General features: G+C 53.2%; 8 protein-coding genes across 8 annotated transcripts; 2 read left to right on the top strand and 6 right to left on the bottom strand.

Moving 5' to 3' along the window:
* Positions 1-80: 80 nt before the first annotated feature.
* NCS57_00870400 (uncharacterized protein) lies at positions 81-542 on the bottom strand (the record flags this gene model as incomplete). The annotated part of the gene is made up of 2 exons (XM_053058513.1): positions 81-196; positions 257-542. 2 exons carry the CDS (start codon positions 540-542, stop codon positions 81-83), a joined length of 402 nt encoding a protein of 133 aa, XP_052912344.1.
* A 622-nt stretch (positions 543-1,164) lies between these two features.
* On the bottom strand, positions 1,165-1,652 carry NCS57_00870500 (uncharacterized protein; the record flags this gene model as incomplete). The annotated part of the gene is made up of 2 exons (XM_053058514.1): positions 1,165-1,304; positions 1,358-1,652. 2 exons carry the CDS (start codon positions 1,650-1,652, stop codon positions 1,165-1,167), a joined length of 435 nt encoding a protein of 144 aa, XP_052912345.1.
* Positions 1,653-2,312: 660 nt separating this feature from the next.
* On the bottom strand, positions 2,313-2,805 carry NCS57_00870600 (uncharacterized protein; the record flags this gene model as incomplete). The annotated part of the gene is made up of 2 exons (XM_053058515.1): positions 2,313-2,470; positions 2,520-2,805. The coding sequence occupies 2 exons, from the start codon at positions 2,803-2,805 to the stop codon at positions 2,313-2,315; spliced, it is 444 nt and encodes a 147-aa protein (XP_052912346.1).
* A 1,241-nt stretch (positions 2,806-4,046) lies between these two features.
* NCS57_00870700 (MFS domain-containing protein) lies at positions 4,047-5,594 on the top strand (the record flags this gene model as incomplete). The annotated part of the gene is made up of 4 exons (XM_053058516.1): positions 4,047-4,278; positions 4,332-5,252; positions 5,305-5,352; positions 5,404-5,594. 4 exons carry the CDS (start codon positions 4,047-4,049, stop codon positions 5,592-5,594), a joined length of 1,392 nt encoding a protein of 463 aa, XP_052912347.1.
* A 386-nt stretch (positions 5,595-5,980) lies between these two features.
* Positions 5,981-6,583, bottom strand: NCS57_00870800 (Nudix hydrolase domain-containing protein; the record flags this gene model as incomplete). The annotated part of the gene is made up of 1 exon (XM_053058517.1): positions 5,981-6,583. The coding sequence occupies one exon, from the start codon at positions 6,581-6,583 to the stop codon at positions 5,981-5,983; it is 603 nt and encodes a 200-aa protein (XP_052912348.1).
* Positions 6,584-7,630: 1,047 nt separating this feature from the next.
* On the bottom strand, positions 7,631-11,263 carry NCS57_00870900 (uncharacterized protein; the record flags this gene model as incomplete). Its single annotated transcript, XM_053058518.1, has 2 exons — positions 7,631-11,043; positions 11,149-11,263. 2 exons carry the CDS (start codon positions 11,261-11,263, stop codon positions 7,631-7,633), a joined length of 3,528 nt encoding a protein of 1,175 aa, XP_052912349.1.
* A 9,624-nt stretch (positions 11,264-20,887) lies between these two features.
* NCS57_00871000 (SCP domain-containing protein) lies at positions 20,888-21,496 on the top strand (the record flags this gene model as incomplete). The annotated part of the gene is made up of 1 exon (XM_053058519.1): positions 20,888-21,496. The coding sequence occupies one exon, from the start codon at positions 20,888-20,890 to the stop codon at positions 21,494-21,496; it is 609 nt and encodes a 202-aa protein (XP_052912350.1).
* A 517-nt stretch (positions 21,497-22,013) lies between these two features.
* NCS57_00871100 (uncharacterized protein) lies at positions 22,014-22,577 on the bottom strand (the record flags this gene model as incomplete). The annotated part of the gene is made up of 1 exon (XM_053058520.1): positions 22,014-22,577. The coding sequence occupies one exon, from the start codon at positions 22,575-22,577 to the stop codon at positions 22,014-22,016; it is 564 nt and encodes a 187-aa protein (XP_052912351.1).
* Positions 22,578-24,528: the final 1,951 nt, after the last annotated feature.

Consider the following 24,528-nt stretch of genomic DNA (forward strand, 5'->3'; position numbering starts at 1 on the left):
ACATCGTCCTCTGACCTATGTAGCAAACCTTCACAATTCCCAAACTGCTTTTACCTTCTGATGCACAACAACTGAAACCTTCAGCGCTCAGAAGTAACATCCTCGAGAGTCTTCAAAACGTCCTTGAGCTGTTTCGCAAACAAATCCAACACAGCCTTCTGATGCGGGCCAAGACGCTCTTCGAGAAGTCGATCGACTAAGGAACAATGGTTAGCCTAGGCAATGTCACGAATCGCCATTGGTTGCTGGAACTTACTGCACTCAAGAAGTCTGCTGACGTTCAGAAGTGAATAGGACAGCACGCCGTACGACTGGGGACGGGATCTGCGCCAGTGCTCCAGAGACCTGGGGGAGGAGTCAGCATTGCGGTGGGCATCGTTGGCGGTCATCCATGCGATGAACCGCAATTCTTGGTCGATGATCGAGTTCTTGACTTCGGAGTCTATCCCACCCGTCTTGAGGACGAGCTTGGAGAATGACTTTCTGACTTTACTGACGACGAAAGGGATGCCTTCCAGGCGTTCCGCGTTCTGGGTAGACATGACTGTCGTGTTAAAGAGGGCAGCTGTGAGATGTTTCTGTAGAGTAAGTTAGGCGAGGGGATCGGGAATGTCGTAGAAGAATATCAAGACTCTTGAATTGGCTGGTAGATGGAGTACGGAGATTGGAAGAAGGGTAACAGAGCAATGTAGGGGTTATATATCTACAACTTTTGGAGGATTAATTGTCGCTGGAGATATCGCTATCATGCCCTGAATCTTTGCGAACGAGACGCGTAACAATTGTTTGATGCCGTAGATGGGTTTTCCATCTTATTGCAACGTAAGCAGGGCTTGAAGCGGACCAAGAGCGGTGATGCGTCTCCTTACAACTTTGTGATCAGACGAGTGTCTGGAACGGCCTTTAACCTTGAACTCCAACAGCGAACATGATGCTTAGGGTTAGCAGCCTGTCACAGCGAAAAGAGAGCTCAACGAGGGTGAATATTATACTTGAAGCAGGCCTTATCATACTGCAGGCGCTTGGTTGTCTTGCCTCACAATTCCGATCCACCAACGCTTCCAAGAACCGCTAGGCTCTTGCTTGCTAGGCTCTTGTGAAGAGCTTCTGGGAAAGCCCCTTTGGATCATGGTTATAGCCAGTGATATTGTCCCCCATCTTCTCTCATGCCTCCCAGGGTGGTGATTTGCCGCGCTCCGTCAGCTCGCGGAGAGTCGTCACAGTCTTGGAACACTGATCCATCAAGGCCAGCGTTTCCTTGAGTCTATCCGGGTTCCCAACGCCTGCTCTGTAGAGTTCTACAACTTGAGGTGCAAAGGTTAGCCAGAAACACGGTGTCTGCGAGAGAGCTACTCACTGCGCTTGAGCATCTCGCATAGATCCGTAGCACCTTCCGTGAACTTGCTGTATATATCAGGGCGATCGTAATACTGATACGACAGCGAACCGGGGAGTGAGGACTCCAGGGCAGCACCCGAAGCTTCGACCCAGTCGAGGAACTCTTGCCGGTAGGCTCTCAGCTGTGACATCCGGGGCCATCCGTCTGTGTGGCCGCGATCGAGCGCCAGGGCGACGATCATGTTGTAGGTGATTGTGACTTCTTCGACCGTGCTGGCGAGGCTCTTTCGCCCTGCAACCTGTTCGCTGACCATTGTTGTGGAGTTGGAGAGGGTGACCTCTGATGCGGTTGTGGAGGAGAGAAGGTGTTTAGGTCGGGTTATGAGTGTAATTTATAGAGAGCGGAAGGGGGATACCGTGTTACGGTTACTCGCCATGGAAGCGGGTTATTCACCGCAAGAATTCTGCATGGAATAAGGAATATGATTCACTGCCTAAAGCAAACAAAAGAGGGGTTCTTCAAGAACTAAACGTGCTTCATCTGGCTGCTGCATCATTCTAAGGGTCTGAAGCTCGAAGGGATGAGGAGGTGTCGAAGTTGAGCCTCTGGAGAACCAAGGCATCAGGGTCAACATTAGGAGCGCATCTAATTTAGGATATTCTTATGATGTTAAGTTTATTTCTTCTAGACACGAGAATGTTCTCATCGCTCTAGGTAGGTGTTTGTGCTCACTCTTATCTGTTGATGGCTTGACAATCACTTTGACACAGTCCGAGCGCCCAAGCTCCTCAGGTATTAGCAATTAACAGAACCAACTGTAGCTCTTGGGGCCATGATGACTAGTGGTATGCCTCCGTAGCTTAATTCCCACGTTTATACACCCCATTTGCGGTTCTGGAGACTGGAACCGGCCCTTGCCTCAATCACGCATATAATTCGACTTTTGTGGTTAATCGACCTTGCCCAATCAGTATCATCCTATCCATACGACTGGGTCTTCAGGCGACTCAAGCCATTCTTCTTTGGGGAGTGTGTTTAGGAACCGGTTGAGCTCCTCTATTATACCCGCGATCCTGGTCAGGGATAGTCTAGCCTCAGACTGCGTGTTCTTTTCCTTGTACATCTTTTCAACTGAACACGTCAACTCAAGAAATTGTAGTGTCAAACAAACTCTGCTTACGGCCTTCGATATCTGAGAGTAAGTGCCCTAGCTGCGATAGTATCGTCTCTCTTGGATAGTCGTGTTTGCGAAACTTGTAGTCGAGCGATATCGTCGACGAGCAAACAAGATTTGCACCAAACCTCTCGGACCACCTGCAAAACTCGTACCGCTTGACTCGGATCTGAGACTCCTCGGGGAACCTCTCGATGGCGCCTTGCTGCCGCATCATGCCGAGGAGCCTGTCAAAGGCGGCCAAGCACTTGTAGACGAGGACGTGGATGTGGTCGGGCTGGTGAGTTGTCATGGCTACGATGTTCTTTGGTGTTTGTTTGTTCATGGGAAACGTATTTTATATAGTATGGCCTGGAGGATGGGATTCAGAGCCCTGAGCTTGCTCCCATTCACCTGGGAAAGGCGAACAAGGGAGAATATTTCATCGTGTCACCATCGTGTCACCATTTCACTGGGTACTGGCACCAAGGTTGGACCCTTGGGCGGGATTGGGAAAGAGCACGGATCGCAACGAGGGACGAGGTGTTTAACTGGCAGAGTCATGGTGGTGGATGGTGTTTTCTGGATGAAGGAGGGGTTGGTAGGTAGAAAGGTGTGATACTAGGAGGGAACTTAAAGGATTGACTCTGCAAGACTCTTATTAACTGTGTATATAAACTTGTATGGGTATCGGTAGTCTTGATCATCTGCCTTGAAGGCATCGAGATGAGACAAACACCTGCTTCAACCTCTTGAGTGCATGTTGTGATGCCACGTGAGATGAAGCTTGACAGCTCAGAGGTTCAGCCCCCTCAAACCGGTACAATGTCTCCTGGGTGACACAAACAGCCAAGTGTGACAGCGGGGGTGCCGTCACTTGACAAAGCCGAAGCCGTATCTGAGCGGTCTCACCAAAAGCCGAGACACTATCATTTTCCCTCCAATGGATCTCGATCCTAGCAGTTGACATGTCGTTAGCCCTATATCCATTCCCAGACCGCCAATAACGAAAAGGCAAGATTCTCCCCATGACTCAATTCCGATCACGCAACGCCACAAGGTTCCAAACAACAATCATTGGATCGGCCTTTGACTTCTGGTGGCCGAGACCCTATCGCGCGTGCCGAGCCGGTAGGGCCCCTCCCTCCTTCGCTTATGCTAACCAGCCAGCTCTAGTCCATCACACCTTGTTGTTCTTTACCATACATCAGTTGGTTGCAAAGAAGGATGCAAGCCCTCTCTCCGGCTCCGGTCCCGACACCGGTCCGCACCCTATGTCGTCTGTAGGGCGTGCACACGCGGGGAAGAGAAAAGGGCTAGAACCTCCCATGACCGGATATCGTTCTCATGTAGCCTTCCTGAATGGTGATAGTTACTGATTCTTGTCATTCTCGAATAAAAAAAAAAGACTTTATCGCCTCCACCCCCGGCCCCACTCCCGACGATTATATTCTCTGAGGAGGGGGCTTGCAACTCTGTTTGCTCGTCTTCAAAAAAGTGTCAAGAGGCTGTTTTCGAATTCGAGTAGTAAAGACTCGTCATAGGCTTTTCAATATGACTGTTCGAACACCAGATGAGGAGAATCCCACTCAAGAGGCTCCCCCTCGGGATATCCCCGACGGAGCCTTTGCCATCGGCCTTGAACCCATCGTCGTTACAATGTCCAACGTGAATGGCGATCCCGAGACGAGATCGGTGGCTCAGTCGACCGGCGGGGATGTTGAGTCCAAGATGAGTGCCTGGATATGTGTTCTGGGATCGTTTCTGTGTCTAGTTCCAACTTTTGGTATGCCTCGTGTCGATGCTCGGACTGTTGAAGCAGTCACTGACGCTTTATAGGCTTCATGCAGTCCCTTGGAACCGTTCAGTCGTACCTCAGTCTCAACCAGCTCAAGGACTACTCCGAGGGTGAAGTAGGGTGGATCAGTGGCATGTTTCTGTTCCTGTCCCTGGTCTTCAACCTGCAGGTCGGCCCCCTATTCGACGTTCACGGCCCAAACATTATCGGTCCAGTCGGGGCGCTTCTATATGTTGCCATCTTCATCTTCATGGCCGAGTGCAAGACCTACTGGCAGTTTATGCTGTGTCTCGGTGTGTTTGGAAGCATTGGTGCTGCCATGACAATGGTGGTTGCTGTAGCCATCGTTGGAAAGCTATTCATCCGTCGACGAGGCCTGGCTATGGGCATTGCCCTCGCAGGCTCGTCCGTCGGCTCCGTCATCTTCCCCATTATCTTCCGGTACACGTTCCCAGGCATCGGATGGAAGTGGTCGATGCGTATCATGGCCTTCATCTCTGCTGGTCTTCTCATTCCCGCCATGCTCTGCTTTATCCCATTCAACAGACTACACGGGATTACCTCCGATGGTCAACCGAGGCCCAAGAGCTCCGCCCTCAACCTGGCGGCATTCAAATCACCCGCCTTTTCCTTCGTAACAGCTGGACTCTTTATGCTCGAGTTTGCCATCTTTAGTATCGCTGGTCTCCTGCCGTCTATTTCTACCCGGGCGGGCTTCACACCAGAGGAAGGTTACACTCTTTTGGCTATTATCGGTTCCACGTCGACGTTTGGTCGTATCATCCCGGGGCTCATCGGTGACCGGATCGGGCATTTCAATGTGCTACTCATCTCGATGGCCTTTACAATTCTGTTCATGGGCGTCATGTTTGTTCCCTTTGGTACCACCTCGGCTCCCATACTGTATGCATTTTCTGGGCTTTGGGGTTTCGGTTCTGGCTCTTTTTTATCGATTACTCCAGGTGAGTTTTCAGTGGTGATTCGCAAATAGGACAGTAAGCTAACAGAAAGTAGTTTGCATGGGCAAGACATGCGAGACCAAGGACTATGGGAGATATTACGGTAAGTCTATGAGCCGCCTCTTGTGAGACATGTCAACTAACTATCTAAAAGGCACAATGAACTGCGTCATTAGTTTCGCCCTCCTCATCGCCCTTCCTACCAGCGGTAGCATGCTCGACAACATGGGGGCCCAAGCCCTGGCAGGTCTCCTCATGGCAGTTGTTTTTATAGGAGGAGCTTGCTATTTCGCCGCGCGAGCCCTCCTTATCGGGCAGTGGCTGTCTCCCAAGACGAAGATCTAACCAAGCTTTGGCTTTAATGCTTAATGTGTGTGTTGGCGTTGCTTACGGATCATGAAAGTTTGAAATGATGAAGGATACCATAAATATGAACGACAAGAATGGAATTGTTTGGGGGAACTCGGGAAAAAAGGAAAAGTCTTTGGTGCACTGGTGTTGGATATGCCTTGGGAGAATGTCTTTCGGGTGATAATAACCATGGATGGGAACATGAAATACCAAGTTGCCAACAGTGCCATCTATCCGATGAATTAGGTATACTGGTTAATAATAAATCGATAATAAGCGGAAGTATCCTCTAATGATGATGAAAGTGTTGCCTCTAGTGATAAACCTGAGCACATTCCTTCTTGATAACCTGGATTTCCCATACCTGAATGAACCTCCCTCTAAGCCTTTTCACCATCCTCCTTATCGGCCTTTCTCATGTCAAATGCCTTGGATATCAAGTTTGTCATCAAAGAATTCGTCAAAGGAATCTCCCTATCCCCAATAGCCTGCCTCTCCACCTCCTCCTCCGTCGCCCACACGAAATCCTGATGCTCATTCGGGTCCAGCTTGACCTCGCTGTACTCTGCAACATCCACAATGAACGAAAACTTGCAAAAGAAGCGCCTGCCCGTGCGGTTGGTGAAAACGGCTCCGGGCTTGCCCCCGAAGCCGTCGGGCACAACGCGGCTGATGTGTCGGAGCTCGAGGCCCGCTTCTTCCCAGAGTTCTCGGGCGCAGCCGTACAGCACCGTCGGGTCCTCGTCGTCGCACGCGCCGCCGGGAATCTCCCATCTGTTGGGCATGCTGTCGTTCGGGGCGCGCTGGAGGAGGAGGATGCGGTCCTGGGCATCAAAGACGAGGGCGCCCGTGGCGAGCGAGTCCCACGTCTTTTCGTTGATCTTGAGCCATTCGCGGTGGTTAATGTTCCATTCCGAGACGGACTCGTCAAAGGTGAACTTGAACTCGGGAGGAGTTCTTTCTTCTATTTTTTGGTCTGTCATTGTTTGTGTGTGTGACGCCTGTTGAGATTTTGAGGTGAGAGAGCTGAGTGAGAGTGAGCGTTATTTTGTAGTTGACTGATGGCACGCTAATATAGACCAACCATCACGCAAGGCAGTTTCATATTCTGCCTACCAGGCAGCAAAACTGACACAAACAAGTTGAAACCAGTCATATGGGAATATTTGAAGCAAACGCATTGACGACTTTCAGGGCAGTTGGACCATGGGAATCGGTGATTTGATCATGTTGGCCATCGTTGAAAGATGGGAGGGAGGAAACGTCCATCACGATAGCAATCTTTGCACTAGTTGGTGATTCGTAATGAACGTGCATACACCGTCCAGTCATTGCAGTTCTAAATCCTAGGCCATCAAATCGAGGCCAGATACTAAATACATACATACACGAGGGAAAGACCGAATATTTGTACATTCCCGACATGCATGTCAAACATCAACATGTCGGTGGTGACGGCCAAACCGTTTTCTCAAACAACCAGTTCGGAACCACTCTTATATCGTATACCGCGCTCCTTCGACTCGTGCTCAAATGGCACCTCATTTGTTGAAAATCGAATCCCAGTTGAGGATTTCGTCTGTTGGTGACATGACCAGTCCGAGTCGTTCCATGGCATCAACCCATATAACGTCTGCCAGTGATACAGCACATCGCCGGTGCTTATTCCTGAAATCGTGAGACAGTATAGCTCAAACGTAACGTAACCCTTCGAGTAGCAAGCTGCTTCATGCGCTTGAACCGTATAATATCGACAAATGTTGACCCTCCAACACCAGCGCCAAGCACACAAAAAACAAGCCAAATGTGCAAACTTATACATCCATCAGAATATAAACAATCGCAAAGAACCACGGACTTTTGTATATAGCGCTCAAATCGGCTTGGAACGCATCAAGTCGGTGTCGATGTCGTAATATCGCAACCAAAGAATGTCATATAAATCTTGGACAAACCGGCTTTCGTGAAACAAACGTTGAAATCAGGTCCGCATAGCAAACCACAGTGTGATGCGCCCAGCACATCCACCTTTAGTTAGCCCGCCCTTCATTCTGAGGCATCACAGACCTCTCGGCGCGAGCTCGCATGTGGTTCGCGTGCGCTTCCAGGCATCGGGCCTTGAGCCGTGTCACCGGCCAAACTGCTGCCTTGTCCAGCATCAGGGCAGTGATGCGGAGGAGCTTGGCAGCATATCCGTTATGCCCGTCCAGGTTCAGATTGGCTTCCTGTCCATTGACGCCGTTGGCAAGCTCCAGGCGCATCTTCATCTCGGCCGAATCCAGGACTTCTCGCACCTTGTCGAGGAGCTTGACATCCTCCTCTTCCAGGAGCATAATTGCAGGAACCTGCCCAAGGTTCACCTGATCCTGACCAAGAATCCCGAGGTAGCGGCCGACACGATCCTGCAACGTGGCAATCCATTCAGCAAGCACCTGGGCACAATCAAACGCGCACAGGGCCGACTGGAGAGGGAGCTCACGGCTCGTAAAGTCGGCGAAGGTAACACCGAGCTTATCCGACATGGCCAGTGAATCTGCGGCATAAAAGGCTGCCTTGCGGAGGTGCTTCTCACGTCGAGATGTGGAACGGTTGGTCATGCCAGCTGAGCCAGGCTGAGCAGAGGAAAACTGGCTGTTTGAAAGATCCATCGATGATGTTCGGGTCGCTGGAGTTTCGGCGAATACCGAGCCCTGCATTGAGTTGTCGGACGGCTCGGTGCTGGCGGATTCAGAGTTTGAGATGGGTGAGTGTTCAGCATGTTGGATGATCTCATTACCACGAGAGAGCTCTTCGGCCATGCCGTCCCAATCCCGCTGCCAAAACTTTTCCTTTGATCGTGAAAGATTGACAAACAGCCGAATGTAGGCAAGGTCAAGCAGTGGAATGGCATCGGCCGAGAGCGGTCCCATTCCAAATGGATTCGGTCGCTCAACACTGTTATGAGGGTTGCTCGACCAGGCTGCTTGCCATGCCTTGAGCGCGGGCTCAATGTGGCGATGCATCTTTTCCGTCTCTTCGTTTGTCCAAATCTTGTTGTGATGCCTCTGCCTTGTTTCCCAGATGTAGTTGTGAAGCGCGTTGATGAGAACCAGGCAGCCAAACGTGCTGGGCCTGAGATCTGTCGTCGGGAGCTCTCTCCTCTCCATCGCAGACTCAAATGGCTGCTGTCCATTGAGAGGCATTTGCACCTGCTGCCGCTCATTGGTGCGTAGGAGCTCACCCAAGGCCTCGTGGAAGCTCATGCGGTTGTGGTTTGCTGCTTCTGCTCCACCTCTGGCAGTGAACGCGGCGCTCGACTCGGCTGCAAAGAACTCTTCGTCGCATGGGAGATCCAGGAATATTTCCGAGTTTGTCAATGCCGGAGTGTGGTTGTAGGCGGAAACCAAGAGGCTCGAGAGGATAAACACGGCATACAGGGTTCGCTTGCGCTCTTCGCCGGACTTCCAACGAAGCCACTCGGCCTGATCCGACTCGGCCTTCATGTTCCAGCTTCCGTCTTCAGCCATCTGCACGTCCTGACCATCTGGGCCACTCGCGCGATCCGGCTGAAGAAGATTGGCGGCCTGGGCCAGACTGACAAGCGCCGTACAGTGTGTTGAGGCGATGTCGCTCGCAGTCTTGTCGCCGCAGTTGTGGCCATAGACCACGTTCAGAAGCATCGCCTGAACAAGCCACACCGGCGTGTGAACTGCACCGTCGTTGCCCTGGTTAGCTGCCGTGCTGCGTCGGATATCTGCTTTTCGCACGTCGGCCTTTCGACGCTCCTCCAGATAATAGAAGATCATCTTCTTGGCCATCTCAAACAGGTCTTTGGACTGGGCAGGCTCCATCTCGTACAGGGCACCGATGGCCGCCATAGACAGGATCAAACAACCACTACCACCTACACCGGGGCGACTATTTGTGGAAACGGGCATGTCGAAGGACAAGGTTGGAACGTGCAGAAAAGGCAGATGGGGGTGGAAATAGGCAAGATAAGCACCAACGTATCGCTGGAGGTCCTGGGTACTGGGCAAACTGGCTGCTTGAGGGGCGGCGGCAGTACCGGCAGACTGGGAGAGTGGCGACTGAGGTGAGCCCTGAGAAGTAAAGGAATATTTACGACCACCAAAGGGCAGGCACTGGGACAGGATGTTCACGATGGCATTTCGGGTGGCATCTGTGATGGTGGTCACTGGCGAGGCACCGTTGTTGCCACCATGAAGAGATGAAGGCGTCTCCGGGCCCGCGTTGAAGCCGAAGGTCTGGTTAATGTTCTGCGTGTTGAGCCCCGATACGACAGATGGGCTCAACGAGCTCAGCGAGGGTGGAGGCGTAGAGAAGTAAGGGTCATTGATCTTTTGAGTAGCTGGCTGAGGTGATAACGGGGCCCCATTCAGGAGATCCGGGAAGACTGACCCATTAAGATCCATCGCAAAAGGGTTCGGCATCTGTGGAGGTCCCATCACGGAGGGTTGCCACATGGTACTTGTCCCAGCCGGCGCCGGGTGATTCGACCCATCCAACATCACATCGCTAATCCCGCTCTGACTCGTCGTGCTGATTGCGGACGGACTAGATCCGTCAACCACGTTCTCGTTTGTGTTAAAAGACATCTGATGTTCGAAACCAGTCAACCAGTCAAAATTATCGTCCAGAGTTTGACTCGTGGGCATCTCGCCCATGGGCTGCCCGAAAGGCGAGGCCTGTTCCAAGACCATCGACTGCGGCGACTCGCTGTAGTGCAGAGCGTTCGGGTTTATTGTGGTGCCCGTGCCACCAAAGAGCAGGCGGTCAAAGTCGAATTCGGCGCTGTAGGCGGACATCGGGGGCGCCGTCCTGAGACCGTTAACAAAATCGAGGTTACCGAGGGCTCCCGTCTCAAGCTTGGGAATGCCCGGCTGCATGGTGCGCTGGCCCATGGCGGCCGACATGCCACCAAAGAGGTGGTCCATGTTGTGAATTGGCAAGCCCGCGAGACTGGGATGTCTGCTGTGCGTGTGGGTGAGAGGAACGCCGCGGGCGACCGAGGCATTGGCGGCTGCCATCATCTGCATGGCAGTTCCATCGACATGGCTGATGGTGTTGGCACGAGGCCGCATCGAGTTGGCCGCGGCATTGGGGGCGGTGGGATTGGGACCTGCGACGCTGTTCTTGCGGGCGCGGCTCTGGCCAGGAGCGACGCCGGTGGTGGACTCGCGGCGATTGCGAGGACGGGAGGACGGGGTCGAGGTCTGGTGCAGCTTCTGCTGGTGACGCAGCAGCAGGTCACGGCGGGCAAAGCATCGAGCGCACTCGGGGCACTCGAAGGGCTTCTCCTTTGTGTGGGAGCGCTCGTGTCGCTTCAGATGTTCCAATCTGGCAAACGAGCGCTGGCAGGTTCCGCAGACGTGCGGACGAGGCTTGTCCGTCTTTGGAGGAGGGAAATTGGCAGGCGCCTTTGTGTTGACTGTGATGGTCGACGCTGGCAGGGTCAGCATGCAGAATCGGGGCAGTATCGGCGGGCGGTGCGTGCGGGTCGATGCTCAGGAACATGAGGGGCAGTGCCAGCAAAGGCAGGATTGCTCACCAGAGTCGTCGGTGGTGGAGGGCGCGGTGCCCGCGGCGGCGGCGGACGGGGCGGCGGAATTGGACATGGTGAGAGTAGGACGCGAGACTCTAACGCCAGAATCGTTGATTACCATGGCAAGCCGTCGAGTTCAAGGTCGAGGACGAAGCGTCGAAGTTGAAAAGCGCTCTGCTGTGCTGCTGTTGGGTGGCAGACAGGCAGTTTCGTCGTGGGGCGGGAGATTGAGCGACCGAGGAGCGCGATAGGATGGCGGGGAGATCTGGCGGGCGGCGGGCGCGGGTCGATTGTTTTGGCGGGGGAGGTAGAGATAAGAGGGAAGATGTCGATAATCAAAACATGAATGGGATAGAGGCGTGTTCTGTGGCCGACAAGAGCATGCTTTTCAGTATGCGCACACACAAGTAGCAGAGTGAAGTGAAGCAATTCAAGTCGTCGTCGAGAACACGCCAGCGAAGCAGGAGCTGCTTGGGGAAGGAGGAAAGAAGAGAGAGAGGGTGAGTGAGTGAGGCAGTGGCAGTGGGAAGGGGAAGGTTGGCGCCGAAAAGGGTCCAGGGAAGGAAGCAGGGGCACTGTGCGAGACACTGTGGGGCGCCGGAGGACTTCCAACCAGCGTTGGGGGGCGTGGCCCCAGATGCCGTTTCCTTTCCTTTCCCTGGGCTGGGGCGCATCAAGTTCCCGTGGTTCGCTCCGAGTTTGGTACCCTCGCCCGCCAGCAGCGCAGCACCCGTACAGCATCCATCTACCCCCGGGCTGGCTAGGTAGGTTAGGTTAGGTTCCCTGCTCTTGCTTGGGCTTGCTTGCACTTGCAGCCCAGGCCCTGGATTGGGTTGCTTGTTGGTGCTGCAAGGCCGTCGATGAGGAAGGCTGCGGTTGTTGTCCTCAACTCTGTCGCTTCCCAGTGTCGTCATCGGTTTGCTTGCTTGCACCCTGTCAGGCATTTTTGCTCATTGAGGCTCAGAGAAGGTACGGGTTTTGAGTGGCTAGAGGTACAACGTTACTTGCTGCTTGACCCTTCGTGCGTCAGGCTTCATGGTGGTGGGATGGACTAGCAAGCCATGGATGGACTGAAAGAATTCACCCAGCCGGCCGCTATTTTCCTCTGGCTCCGAATGCGACCCAATATACCGCTTGATCATATTTGAAAACCTTTATTAAACACATGGTCTTTCACCATATAGCTTTTTTATCTTTTCCCCATCTTTTCCATTTCTTGGCATGATTTTGCCGTGACAGTGATCGTGATCAGCTATCTTCGAGTATCCATTCTCTAAACCGTGGCGAGCCTGTTCTGCCCTGCTTGTGATCCCACCCTTCCCAGGTACTTCTCTCGGAGGTCCTATCTCAAGTACCTCCGGGGCCAGCCAGGGCAAGAACAGGGCACAGCAGGCAGCACAAGTCCGCTCAGGGTACTTAGCGCGGCGGGCGCGCATCTGGTACTTCCCGAGGCACGGCCATGGTCCAACTGACCCCGGCTGGGTGATTTACAGGGGGGTTTAGCCATGGATGAATTGGATGTCAGATTGCAGGGTCCTCTCAAAGGCTATCACGGATCATATTCAGAGTTGAAAGCAAAACCAAGTGCCGTAACACAATGTCACTATTCCATAGACTCAAGCTCTGCTTGTGCTTGCGTCGTATGCATCTTGTCTGTAAGCCCATTGGATGTTCACACCCGCCGTTGCTTCGCCGCGCAACCTCTTTTGCCACGGCATTTGGCGCTCTGTACCGAGAATAGGTAGGCCGTCGAGCTCGGGATGGCTGCGCCGGACTGGACTGTCTGAATGTGCACTGTACGCCGCAGACGGCCACCGAAAAAATTAACCCAAAACTCGGCGTTCAAGACGACAGATGTCTGAATGATGAATGACGATGGAAGAGTGCCGGATGCATAAGAGGCCATCTGTGCAACTTTGAATATTTCTGGCAGAGGCTAACAATGGCTCCCTCCTCGTGACCGACAACTTGAGCTTCATCTGAAGTTGGTGATACGAGAGGCCGAGGTTCAGCGCCGGTAGCTCGGGCTTTGATCCGTCGCTGTTAGCGGACGCTCGCTCGTCACGCCCTGGTTCGGGCACGGCCCAGATGCCAGAGATACGATACCGCGAAACAACTCCAAGACCGTTTCCGGACGCTTTCTTGCTCTTTTCTCTCAGACTCACAGCTGTCGTATCCTGGCGCTTAATCTCGCTGGAACAAGATGGACTGGGCTTGGAAACACCAACGTAGGATTGGCCCGACAGCTAGTCGCTGGTCGGCCTGCAGAGCTCCCGATTGGGAACTCTGGATGGCCAGCTTCTAGGACATAGATGCCCGTCGGTGCCCACAAGCCTGTGTCAAAGACACGCAACAAGCCTCAGATATGGAGCTTTGCTGGTGTTATTATTATTCATTTCCTGTAACTCAATGACGAGACGCGACAGAATGACGTGCAGCTGCCTGTTTCTCCATGTCCAAGCGCCCGCCGTTTTGTTTGTTGAGACAGTGGACATGGAGGTCGTGGATTCGACCCCGTAGCTGTAGCGAGTGATGCCCTGGGCTGACTTGCCCTGGCTGTCTGGGGCTTTTTGCGGCAATTATTCCACATGCACTTTTGTGTGTCTGAGGGTGATGGCATGGCGTCTTTGAGAGGCTCCAGTTCGTGACGCTTGCCAGAGCAATAGTCTGTTTTCTCGACCCTGAGACGATGGAATGAATGGTCAGAGGCTCTGCTCATTTGGTTCTTGGCTGCTTGAACCCTAGAGCTTCCCGAGTAAGGCAGTCAGTCAGTCCTGACTATGGCGGCTTGACCCATGACCATGACCATGCGCCTTTTTCTACTTGATACCCTATCCTGTTTGATCTTGCTCGCCCGAACGATGCCCTGGACTGATTTACGACAAAATAGCATCAGGTATTTGGCCGCGATCAGTCGATCAATGCCTTTGTTGCGGCCGATTGATGCTTTGCAGGGGAGGCTGCTCGTAGGCCGCCAGCTGATTGCCCAAACTGTCGTCGTACTGAGCGGGTCCCCTACTCTTCACGTTAGCGTGAGTCCTCGTCTTAGGCCTGTCACTGTGCGAGGCCTATCATTGCTCACGGCCCAGCCAACCCAGCACGACCGAGGACGACGACCATTGTCTGTGACGAGATTGTTGGTTCTAGTCGGCTTAGACGAGGCATTCTCGTGCAAACATGGATCAAACCAACAGCCTCGTGAAAGGGCTCTTTCTGGGGTGAGGGAAATATACCCTCGTTGATAGTTTGCTGTAAGCTCAGACTCAGAGCGAGGGTTCACAGTACGCGCGTGCTAGCAAGCCCTATCTCTGGGTGAGACGCCCAAAATTATTCCCTTCCATCTTCCATGGAACCCATGGAAGCCTGTTGAGAAATTCACTAAGAGGTGGCAAATGTTCTGGACGGATTCAAGAATTGAGGCTGAACCGGCTCATCAGTCAAATGACATATGCCACCCAGCCTTGAGCTTGGCTTCGAAGTGATGGGAGCTTGACCAGCGAGGGGAAAGTGATGCTGTACAGCTGCATAACACCAACCCCCGAAACCCACCGTCTGATGCGTTTCAAAGGCCGCAAAGTCGCAGGATCGCCCTTGACGTCCCCTACGCTCTAAAGTATTAATAATACCACGAGCCACGCGGTTCCAGACTTGTCAGTGGCCCCAGATTTAGCTGACTGGACTCCATGAATGGAGTGGTCCATGGTCGGATTTTAGACAGGGACCGTGCGCCGGCCCTTGGGCCCCCACTGTCCTCCGTGATGTCTCGTTAGCCCGGGCGAGCATGAGGCCGCACGTTGTTGTGTCACACAGACTCACAGAGTCCTGCCGGGTCTCAGCCATGGCTCTGCAGCGAATCGAGGCTACGACGCACGCTTGTTTCCTCTTGAAAACTGCCGGGGGACCATCCATCCCATCCCATGCCATCCCGCCATCGAATGTCGAGGAAATGCACCGCCGACCAGACCAGATGCTGCGACGGGTAAACCGCCGCGATCCACCTGCACGCAAGCCAAAGGGACCCAGGTCTTGGCTCGACACGCCAGCGACGAATCGCAACCTTGTGCCCGGGGGATTGCTTGCTAGGGTGGCAACCAACCTTCAAGCGTCGACGCTTCTGGGTCCCACGTCGTTGTGACCGACCGTCGACCATCCTGGGGGATGAGGCTACACGCTTGATTCGATCTTGCTTCTTAGCGCCTGCTCCGAGCGCCGCGATCACTTTCAATCGCCCGCCCGCTTGCCGTCGACGGACGCTCGACTCGGTCTCAGACTATCGCAAGTATTGTCTGTAAGCGACGCTCACCGCTAGATTGGCTGGCAGATGGGCGAAATGATGAGCACCGAAGCCCGCCGCGGCCGAGAGACACCGGCGCTCCGTCAAGTGCCCTGAGACGGCTCGGCCAACATGGCTTTCATGCGAGAACGAATGGGGTTTCAACGGCAGAGGCCCTGATCCCTGTCCAACACACCACGAGCCATGTCGCTGCTGCAGTCACAGGACCTCCTCGCCACGCCGACCACAAGGAATGTGCGGCCGCTGCGTCCAACGATATGGCACCTCGTCCCCAGGCGCTAGATGAATCGCATGCCCGCCTGCATGGCGCTCATTTGATGCTCTGCTCCAATTGACCGGCTGCTTCACCGAGGATCCAGGAACACGGCCAACTTGGACGTGCATCCTGCCTCGAGATGCGGCTTCGGGGACATGTATGTCCGCGCCCATGTTCGAGATAAGCAGCTATCATTGGAACCTACAGCTACATATGGAGTGAGCCGTGCAAAGTCTCGAATTTCCTTGTGTCAAGACTTTGATATCCGGACAAGGAGGCGGCATCTCGAAACTTCTGCCCTGCCTATGCCTACCTTTGCATGCTGAATCAGACGCAGGCCTGTCAACCTGCGGCTCGGCGTCGTAAGCACTTGAGCAAGATGTCGCCGCGTTCAAGGGAGCTTCCCGAACTCTTCATGATAAGAGAATTAGACGTCATCCACGCTATCGATACTCCTAGCTTCTCCAACTCGCATCCTCGTAATCACGGTTAGCAGAGTGATCCTTGCCCCTGGGCCTGGCTATCCGCTGCACAGCCCCCGAGATGCGCCAAGCATCACCGGTGGGACATGATCCTGGATCCCCAATCTGCACGAATGCAGCCTGATGCTTCGATGCCTTCGTCACAGTGGATACCACAGAGTTTCCCGTCCCACATGCGCTGCGACAAATCACGGCTGGCGTTCCAGAGCCAATGCCTCTCTTCAGAGGGAGTCTCAACTTGATGCCTCCCGCTGGATACGGAGCAACATCTTCGAGGCGACATCGGGTAGCTGCCAGTGGGTTATTCTCCACCATCCTACAGATGAGCCAAGAGTCCATATCTGACGAACGGGGAGCAGGCAATCCCCCATGCATTCATGACAGGGAAGCGGTGCGTCTGTGCATCTGGGGACGATCAGGGAGACGGAGCTCGAGAAAAGGAAGCTCGACGCCCTTGCTCTCTTCTGACCTGCTGAGGCTGATTCGAGGGTGCCCGGCATCGGACTAGGGGTAAAGCTCCCCGAGCAATTTCTCCAAAAGTTCTCCAATCCGCTGTGACCGGAGGTTCCCTTGTTCGTACATTGGCTTCACCATCAGCCCTAGAATGGCAAGCATTGACCCCGAATTGCATGTTGGAGATCAAGTTGGCCGCGTCTTGGGTCCTAGTAATGGATCCGTCGCTCACGAAAGAGAATACAGGCACAGGCCTCCGTTGCCTGCGGAATCATGGAACCCCAGAATCCCAGCTCCAGAAAGAGGCATATCTCCATTGGAGTCTAGGATTAAAAGAGGTCAGGTGCAACTTTGGCCCACAGCTGGAAGCTCATGCAGCCACGTCGGGTATGCTTGTCGGTTTGGGGATATGCCATTCGCTCGGGGCCAAGGAGGCCAAATGAGCGATGTCGCTCGGTTATCACGGTTGTCCTTTACAGCATTGAATCACCATGACGAGCGTCAAGAGAGCCAGGCATTGCTGACATAACAGACGGTTTCTTCCAACGCTTTGTGTCGGTAACCGCGCATCGCAACGGTTGAGCCATGTCTCTTGTTCGGAACCCATCTCGCATTGCGCACTCATGCTAGGAATTCGTCGAATCTTGGGGACGAAAAGGGTCTGCCACACCTCGCGCCTGCTGCGTATGCGTGTGAGACCAACATCTGGGCTGGCCAGTGAATCCACAAGCCAGAATGGGCTGCGCACGCTGCTCTTCCACGTTTTCCTCCCTCCCTTGCACCCTTTGCTTGGTCTAACCCCTGCACGCCACCAGTTGTCGACTTGACTCCAGTCGGGACATTTGGCCATGGAACAAGCCACGACCTCGCCCATTGGTCTGGCATCCAGCTGTCGACTTCACACAGTACGAGCTTGCCTGCTGTTGGCGGCCTTGAGGGCACTCGCACTCCCCCCAGTCACCGTGCTTTTGGCTACCCCAAATCCGTCTAGCGGAGCCTGGCCTGAGTCCATCCCCCGGACTCGCTCGCCCACAATCCGGGGCCCGCCCCGGTCTGGGGAAGGTCGTTGGTTTTGCAGGCCCCCTGGCCCTTGGGTTGACGGCGCACACACCATTCAGCAGCCATCCCTGACTTCCCCAGATTTTGCTGATTGCGGCGCCCCGTTGACAGGAACTGGGGATGAGGCCTCGACACGCCGTGGCTGATCTTTCTGAATCAAGGAGACTTTGGAGCTGACTCTCACAGGACTAGCTAACTCCTGCCAGCGCGACGCCTCGGTCAGCGCTCACCTCTACGCCCTCTCGGATGCCGCGGTGTTCTTGAGCCCCGAGAGTACGACTTTACGTCCCTGGAATTCCGGACAAGTTTGACTGCCATGAATGGTAAGCTTCAGGCTGCATGCCCAGGCAAACTTCTTATTGGCGGCACCGTCTGAGCCTCGGGGTGGTGACGTCCCGGTTCCATCACGGGCCTGGGCGTGTGCCAGCAGCAGCCGAAGAAATTTTTGATGGAGCGTCAGCCAGACCTCACGGAGAGAATTCTACCCAAGTCTAGTTATTGCCGAGGATGAGGCTCCTAAAACCCCCATCTCCGGGTAATCAAGTGATGATCCTACCAAGCTAGTGTTAGTTGCACTTTTGGGATGCCCCTTTTCTGGCTAACTTCAAATCAGGGCCGGTTGGAAATGCCGGCAAGTTGTTGCGGCCTTGAAGCATTGGCCAGTTTGGAGGATCTCATGCGAGATGCTGCGAGCCGTTCCTCTTGGGATAGACGTGGGCTCTGCCGCTGTGCCCAGGCCTTTGACTGGCAAAGATGGATGCGCAACGGAGGCCAGAATGCCACACCAAGACTCGTTCCCCGTACCATATCGGAGTGTGTCTCGAATTACCCTTGGAAGGTTAGAACGGGCGTCCACTAGGCGCCCTAACGTGGAGTGCCGCGGTATCGGTAAGCTAAACGCCTTTCACAGATGGTTGTTTGCTTTTTGCTTGATGCTGCCCCAGAGCGAGGACGCAAGAGGCAACTACTCCTTGGACCTGCATGAGACCGGGCATCGACTGATTCAAGGCAGATGCGCCATGGAAAACAACCAAGTCATGAGAGAGAACATGCGATGTTTCCTGGACGAGCAACACGTCTGGGAGGCTGCAGGGGCTGGCACACACACTCTCACAGACGCACGCACATTTGGCTTTGGCCATGAACGGCGGGCCCTGTGGCGCTCCGTTTAAGCCGCACCAGGAATGTCTGTGGTGACGACGGTCCCTGTGAGTTATTTACAGACTGACCACTCGGACGCGGTTGCGCCACAAGGACGATTGTGTCAGTTGATGAGGGTGTCGAGGTCTCGACAATCAAGCCAAGTCGATGGCTTTGTGAGATGAAGAAGATGAGAGCGCAACTAACCAACTCGAGCTGAAGGCGTTCCGAGGTGCGGAAAAGGTTCCGTAATGGGTAGAATCGGCGGTCACAATCTCGTCTCTTGGTGTGCCAACCGTGGCGAGGAAAAAACGCCCACGAGATGGAACTGTCTGTCGTGAATTCAACGGTTAATCGTCGGGGGCGGCGTATCTGAGCGCCAATTCGCTCATACTCTTACAGGCGCCTACGCATTGGATGTCAAGTCAGCTAGACCAGGGAGTTTCGGGCCTTCGTTCCTCTTGAGCGGATAAGGCTCCACTGGAAAAACCTCAACTCGAGCATCATTCTTGAATTGTCGGGAGTGTTAGTGGCAAAGTGGCGCTCGCGAAAGGGCCTCGAAAACCTGGTTTCAAGAGTCCGACTCGGGCAAAGTCCAGTGTGCGAGGACTGGCAGATGCGACACTGTGCCGTCATGCCCAGGAGATCTACGCTGAGGTGATCAGCAGGGTCCTGACGAGTTTCGGCAAATCATCAGCAACGCGCGTGGGTTTCCTGTGGGTGCGTTGCGTTTTCTTTTTCCTGGCGAACGAACATTGGGGGCGACCATGGGGCGCTGTGGCATGACAGTTCACCAACAGACGCAATGCGGTGGGAATCATCGTACGGCAAGCCGACGCCTCGCGACAAGTGCCGCCGAGGTTTGGAGCTGAATTGGCGTCTCTGTTGATCTCACCGGTGATGAATGGCAAGATCTGCGATGTGACTGACGTACGAGAGGCGTCTTTGTTGGGATTCGCAGCTGCGCGAAGAAAACGGGCGGATGCAGAGCCCTCGTGTTTACGCTTACACTGGACCCAGGACGAAACAGACCCTTCAGATGAGTTGGTTCACGACATTTGCACCCACACGGGCGGCAGTCGCTGAATGAGCATCAAGGGCCTTGCCTTGAGAATGGATAATAATCGCTCAGTCCCCGATGACGGCGTCCACACACATGCCGATACCAGAGCTGCCGCGTTTCAAGCCCGACAGGCAAAAGCCATTCAGACGAGATCTAGAACTCGGCTGTGATGAGAGGACCACCCGAATCCGCTGCACTGCGTTAGTGAGGCGTTGTTTTTGCGCGCACCGGTGGAGCAGAAAGTCAACGGGGCTTCTAGAATGGAGAATTCAGCCGGTGACTCATACCCTCTTACCCATGATCGGACCTGATATGCGATGGGGTCTTCTCACATGAGGCTGGAGATGCGACAACGGTTGGGGTGGCCTTGGGCGCCAACTCTCGTGGGGGTCGTCCCCTTAGCTCCGAGCGAGCACTCTCACCATCCGTCTCTGAAGTCTCGATTAACAATGGCAATTGGTAGATGGACTTGGTCTGTCAATGGCCGGCTCGGTCCTCGCATTAAGCGCCAATTGCTACAGAGCTATGGTGGGGATTGAGGAAGCCCACCACCCCGCCAGTTCGACTGTGCTCTGTCTGACATTTCAGTCTATTATTAACCGTCCATCGATATTCTGCTCCCACAACCTCGAGTCTGTATCTGCTGCTGGGAGGGCTGAATTGAGCTTCCAGGAACGAGATCAAGATTGATAGACAAGACTCTGCCCAGCCTTACCCCTCAGCATGAGCTCACGAGGACGGCCATGTGCAGGCCACCCATTGGCGCGAGATGGGCATACGTCATTGGCCCATACCAAGGCAAGATGGCAGAAAACCAGGCTACAGAACAAAGAGGCTGCGTATTTGTTGGAGCTGTCTGCTCTGTTTGGCCTGCATGAGGCATTTCGCTAAAGACAATCGTGAGAAGATTGAATTGAGATTTTATTGCTTGTACGCCTGTTGTACCATCGTCAGTCATAGATCTACCAGCGCGGCTTCAATTGTATCACCCGGCCATCATGAGACTTCTCTTACCCCTCGTATCCCTCTTGGGCGTTACCCTCGCCGCAGACGAGGTCGTCACAATCACTGCTCCGGCCGCCATCCCCTCCAACGAGCCCGAGTGGAAGACAGACAAGACCTTCACATCGGCAATTCTCAATTCGACCAACTTTTATAGGGGTGAGCATAATGCCAGTTCACTGACCTGGAACCGCACGCTCGAGGAGTTTGCCACCGACTACCTCGACGACAACGACGACTGCAAGTTTGAGCACTCGAATGGCCCCTATGGTGAAAATCTTGCAATCGGATACAGCAATGTCACTGCGAGCGTCGAGGCGTGGGGTGATGAGCGTGACGACTACGACTTTGACAAGGGGGAGTTTAGCAAGAAGACGGGTCACTTCACACAGCTCGTCTGGAGGGATACGACTGGCGTTGGCTGTGGAAGGAAGCTGTGTGGTGAGAGGGGTTGGTATCTTGTTTGTGAATACTGGCCGAGGGGGAATGTCATCGGGCAGTTTACGGATCAGGTTTATAAGGAGGAGGGTAATAGTGCTGCGAGGGTTAGGCCTGGCGCTGGATTGGCTTTGGTTATCGTTGTATATCTACTTGTTTGGATATAAGCATGCTACCGCTGGTAGGAAGGGCGATGAGGAGGGCGAAACTGATGACGCAGTTCATTGTGCCTTTCAGATGGTTTGGACATATGTGGAAGCGTGGGAAGTCGGGACTCGTGCGGGACATGAGTTTGCATATACTACTACAGTCTCTTTGTATATCTCCCAGTAGATTGATGATGCTTATGGATACATGATATTATGCTCTGTACACTTCTGGGTCTCATTGCTGGTCTCTAGGTGCTTTGTATTGAGCTCACATACCCCGACAGGATCCCCGATACACCTCTGCCTCTGTCTGTCTGTCTGTCTGTCTGTCTCCGGGCGCTGTGAGAGCTTGATACAGCGTGAAGGTTCCAGTACCAAAATATCCCAGATCTTACTGAGGCTGTTCTTGATTGCTCACAAAGGACCAGGCTCACTCGCCTCAAAGTGCACCTAAACTCCACCTCCTTCTACCCAAGGGATACTTACTCAAGTCCACCAAGAAGAATAAGAGTCAAGCACACATCGAAATGTCCCCTCATTCGAAAGTAAAGCTGGTGCTAGGGGAGCCTCGTACCCTATGAGGGAGTCGAACCACTCTCTGGCCCCGATGCTGCTCAAGAGGCCTTCGGAGTCCGACGAAGAAGCACTGGTCGTGACCATTGAGCCATTTCAAGCCATTTCTCCCCTCTATCGTGAACTTCTGCAGGGATGGGCCCCCCAGCAAATGAAGAGCGAGTTCTTGATGCTCCATCATCTCTTGCTGTGAGATCTCCGCGATGAGCGTCAGGCTCTGCAAGTACTGACGAGGAGGCGGTAAAACCACCTTGAGGGGGAGCTGCAGGTTTTTGGAGGGTCGGAATCGTATAATCATATCCTGAAAGGCCATGGGGTGCATCTCCTTGTACATTTTGACGCAGGTGAGCATCAGAGAGGGTGCGATCGAAATGCCCCTGTAAGACTGAGTCTCGCCCCTCTCAGCAGGCGGAAGGACCTGACAGGTGGTCTTGATTGTGGGGTGTTGCTTAAGATATTCGTGTTGGATGACGATGCGTATCTCGGGGGGGAGGGAGAAGAAGCGGGAGTCCGTCTGGGGATGCATAGTGTCGCGTGTTTGCGTAGGTGTTGCGGTGGTGGGAGTGATACCGATGTGTTAAGGATAAAATGCTGAGATATGTCGAGAAATGATTCGCTTCTTAAGTAGTATTTGTCTTCATTCACATTTGTGCCTGCTTCACTGCTGCCCAGGGGCTAGGTTGGGTTGCCTAGGAGTATGGGGTTTGGTGTTGGCCCTTGAGACAGATGCCTCGAATACAAGATTCTACACTGGGTGCAGTCACACTTACATCCTGCTAATTAGGCACAAAGAGGATTGTCTGATTAGGAAAGGGAGTGAAGAAAAAGGGTGGTCAATGATCATTAGCGGGTTGGTCACCGGTTCAGCTCTTCACACATTTTCATGGCAACGGTAACTGATTATAGGTCTTAGCAACATTATACTTGGCTGAGTACATTTAAATGCACTGCGGATACTTAGGTTCTAATCCTATATGACGTGTCTCTAAAGATGTCGCTTCTCCTGCTCAGTTCCAGCTTTAATACCTGGATACACTCTTCCACTACGTCGCCTGGGCCCCATTATTCCACAAAACAATGTCAAAAAACTGGTCGAGAGCCAAATTTGCTTTCTCGGCCTTTGATAAATGCGACCGACAACCCTGAAATATCCGCGGCATCTGGCTCGCAATACTCAGGGGAAGAAGGGGGCTCCAGCCACCTGCGTAGTCTGCCAAACGCTCCAGGATAAGTCCATGAATGATCTCTAAAGAAGCACCAGAAGTATTCAGCCCACTTGTGTGGTCGCACGCCTTGGAACTTGATAGTCCGAATGTTTTCGCACTCAGAGAGTGCTTCCAGTATAGAAGCAATACAGGCTTTCCAGGGGTGCCATGCTTCGGGTCCGACTTCTATAGTAGGACTTATGTTGCATTTTATGTCTACGTCTTTCATATTTGACCTTTTCTTGATTTGTTTGCTGTCACGCGTGGTCAATGAGCATGGCGTGTCCGAGTCTATGAGATCGCCCTCAAATGACACGACTGTCAAGTGTTGAAGGCGACTCCAATGCAACTTTCCATGTACAAACATGCCAACTCCGTTCTGGTCTGCACGAAAGAAGGCATGACTTGAAGTAAGAGGCTGTACCTCCTGGAACATCTGCCTGGACGTCAGCAACAGAGCAAGCGTGTTTTGACTGTTATAGTTTGGCAGGAATTAGCCACTCTCTAAGACCTCTCCAGGTTCAACGATATAAAATTCCTCGGGGTATGGTTCAAGATATTTTCTGATTATCTCGATGCGTATTTCTGGGGGTAGACGGAAGAATCGGAAGCATCCTGGGGAATCCATGGCAGCCGGATGTGAGTGTTTCCATTAACTTGACGCGCTGCAAGCTACAACATGATCAAAGCACACAGCTGGAAACAAGATAATAGAGGAAAATGAAGCACTTTAAGCAGTCATGGGCAGAGTTCAGACACATGTTTATGAATTGAGTTGTTATGAACAAGTTGAGTAGCTGACCGTTCAGCACTTTCTTATGTCTTTGTTGAATCAGGCTTAGATTACATTGACGAATCACATAGAAGTTAAAAAACTAGTTTCATGATAGATAAAGATGTTTTAGTATTCGCAGCGCTGGTTTCCTATTATCTGGCATGTCTTTATCACAAGTCAAAGAGCGTTTCAGCTAGGAGGAATATGCCTTACCCTACGCCAAAGTTCGCTCAAGCTCTAGTCACGCTGACGTATAATGCAAATTTTTAAATATAGTGCTGAATTTTACAAGTATATTCAGTGGAAAGTATCGATAGTGTTTGTTCTGCATAATCCTGCAAGTTTGTGTGAGAACAAAGAGTGTTTCAACTAGATAGATGGGCATGTTCACCCAATCACCAAACATGCACAGATGCCACTTGACATTGCCATGGACTTGGTATGCTGCCCAAAGAGCAGGCGAGGGCCGCTTCTCTCCTCGTTTCGGTCATTCCATC

This window comes from Fusarium keratoplasticum, chromosome 6 (genome assembly GCF_025433545.1).
Source record: "Fusarium keratoplasticum isolate Fu6.1 chromosome 6, whole genome shotgun sequence".
In the NCBI taxonomy this organism is placed as follows: Eukaryota; Fungi; Ascomycota; class Sordariomycetes; order Hypocreales; family Nectriaceae; genus Fusarium; species Fusarium keratoplasticum.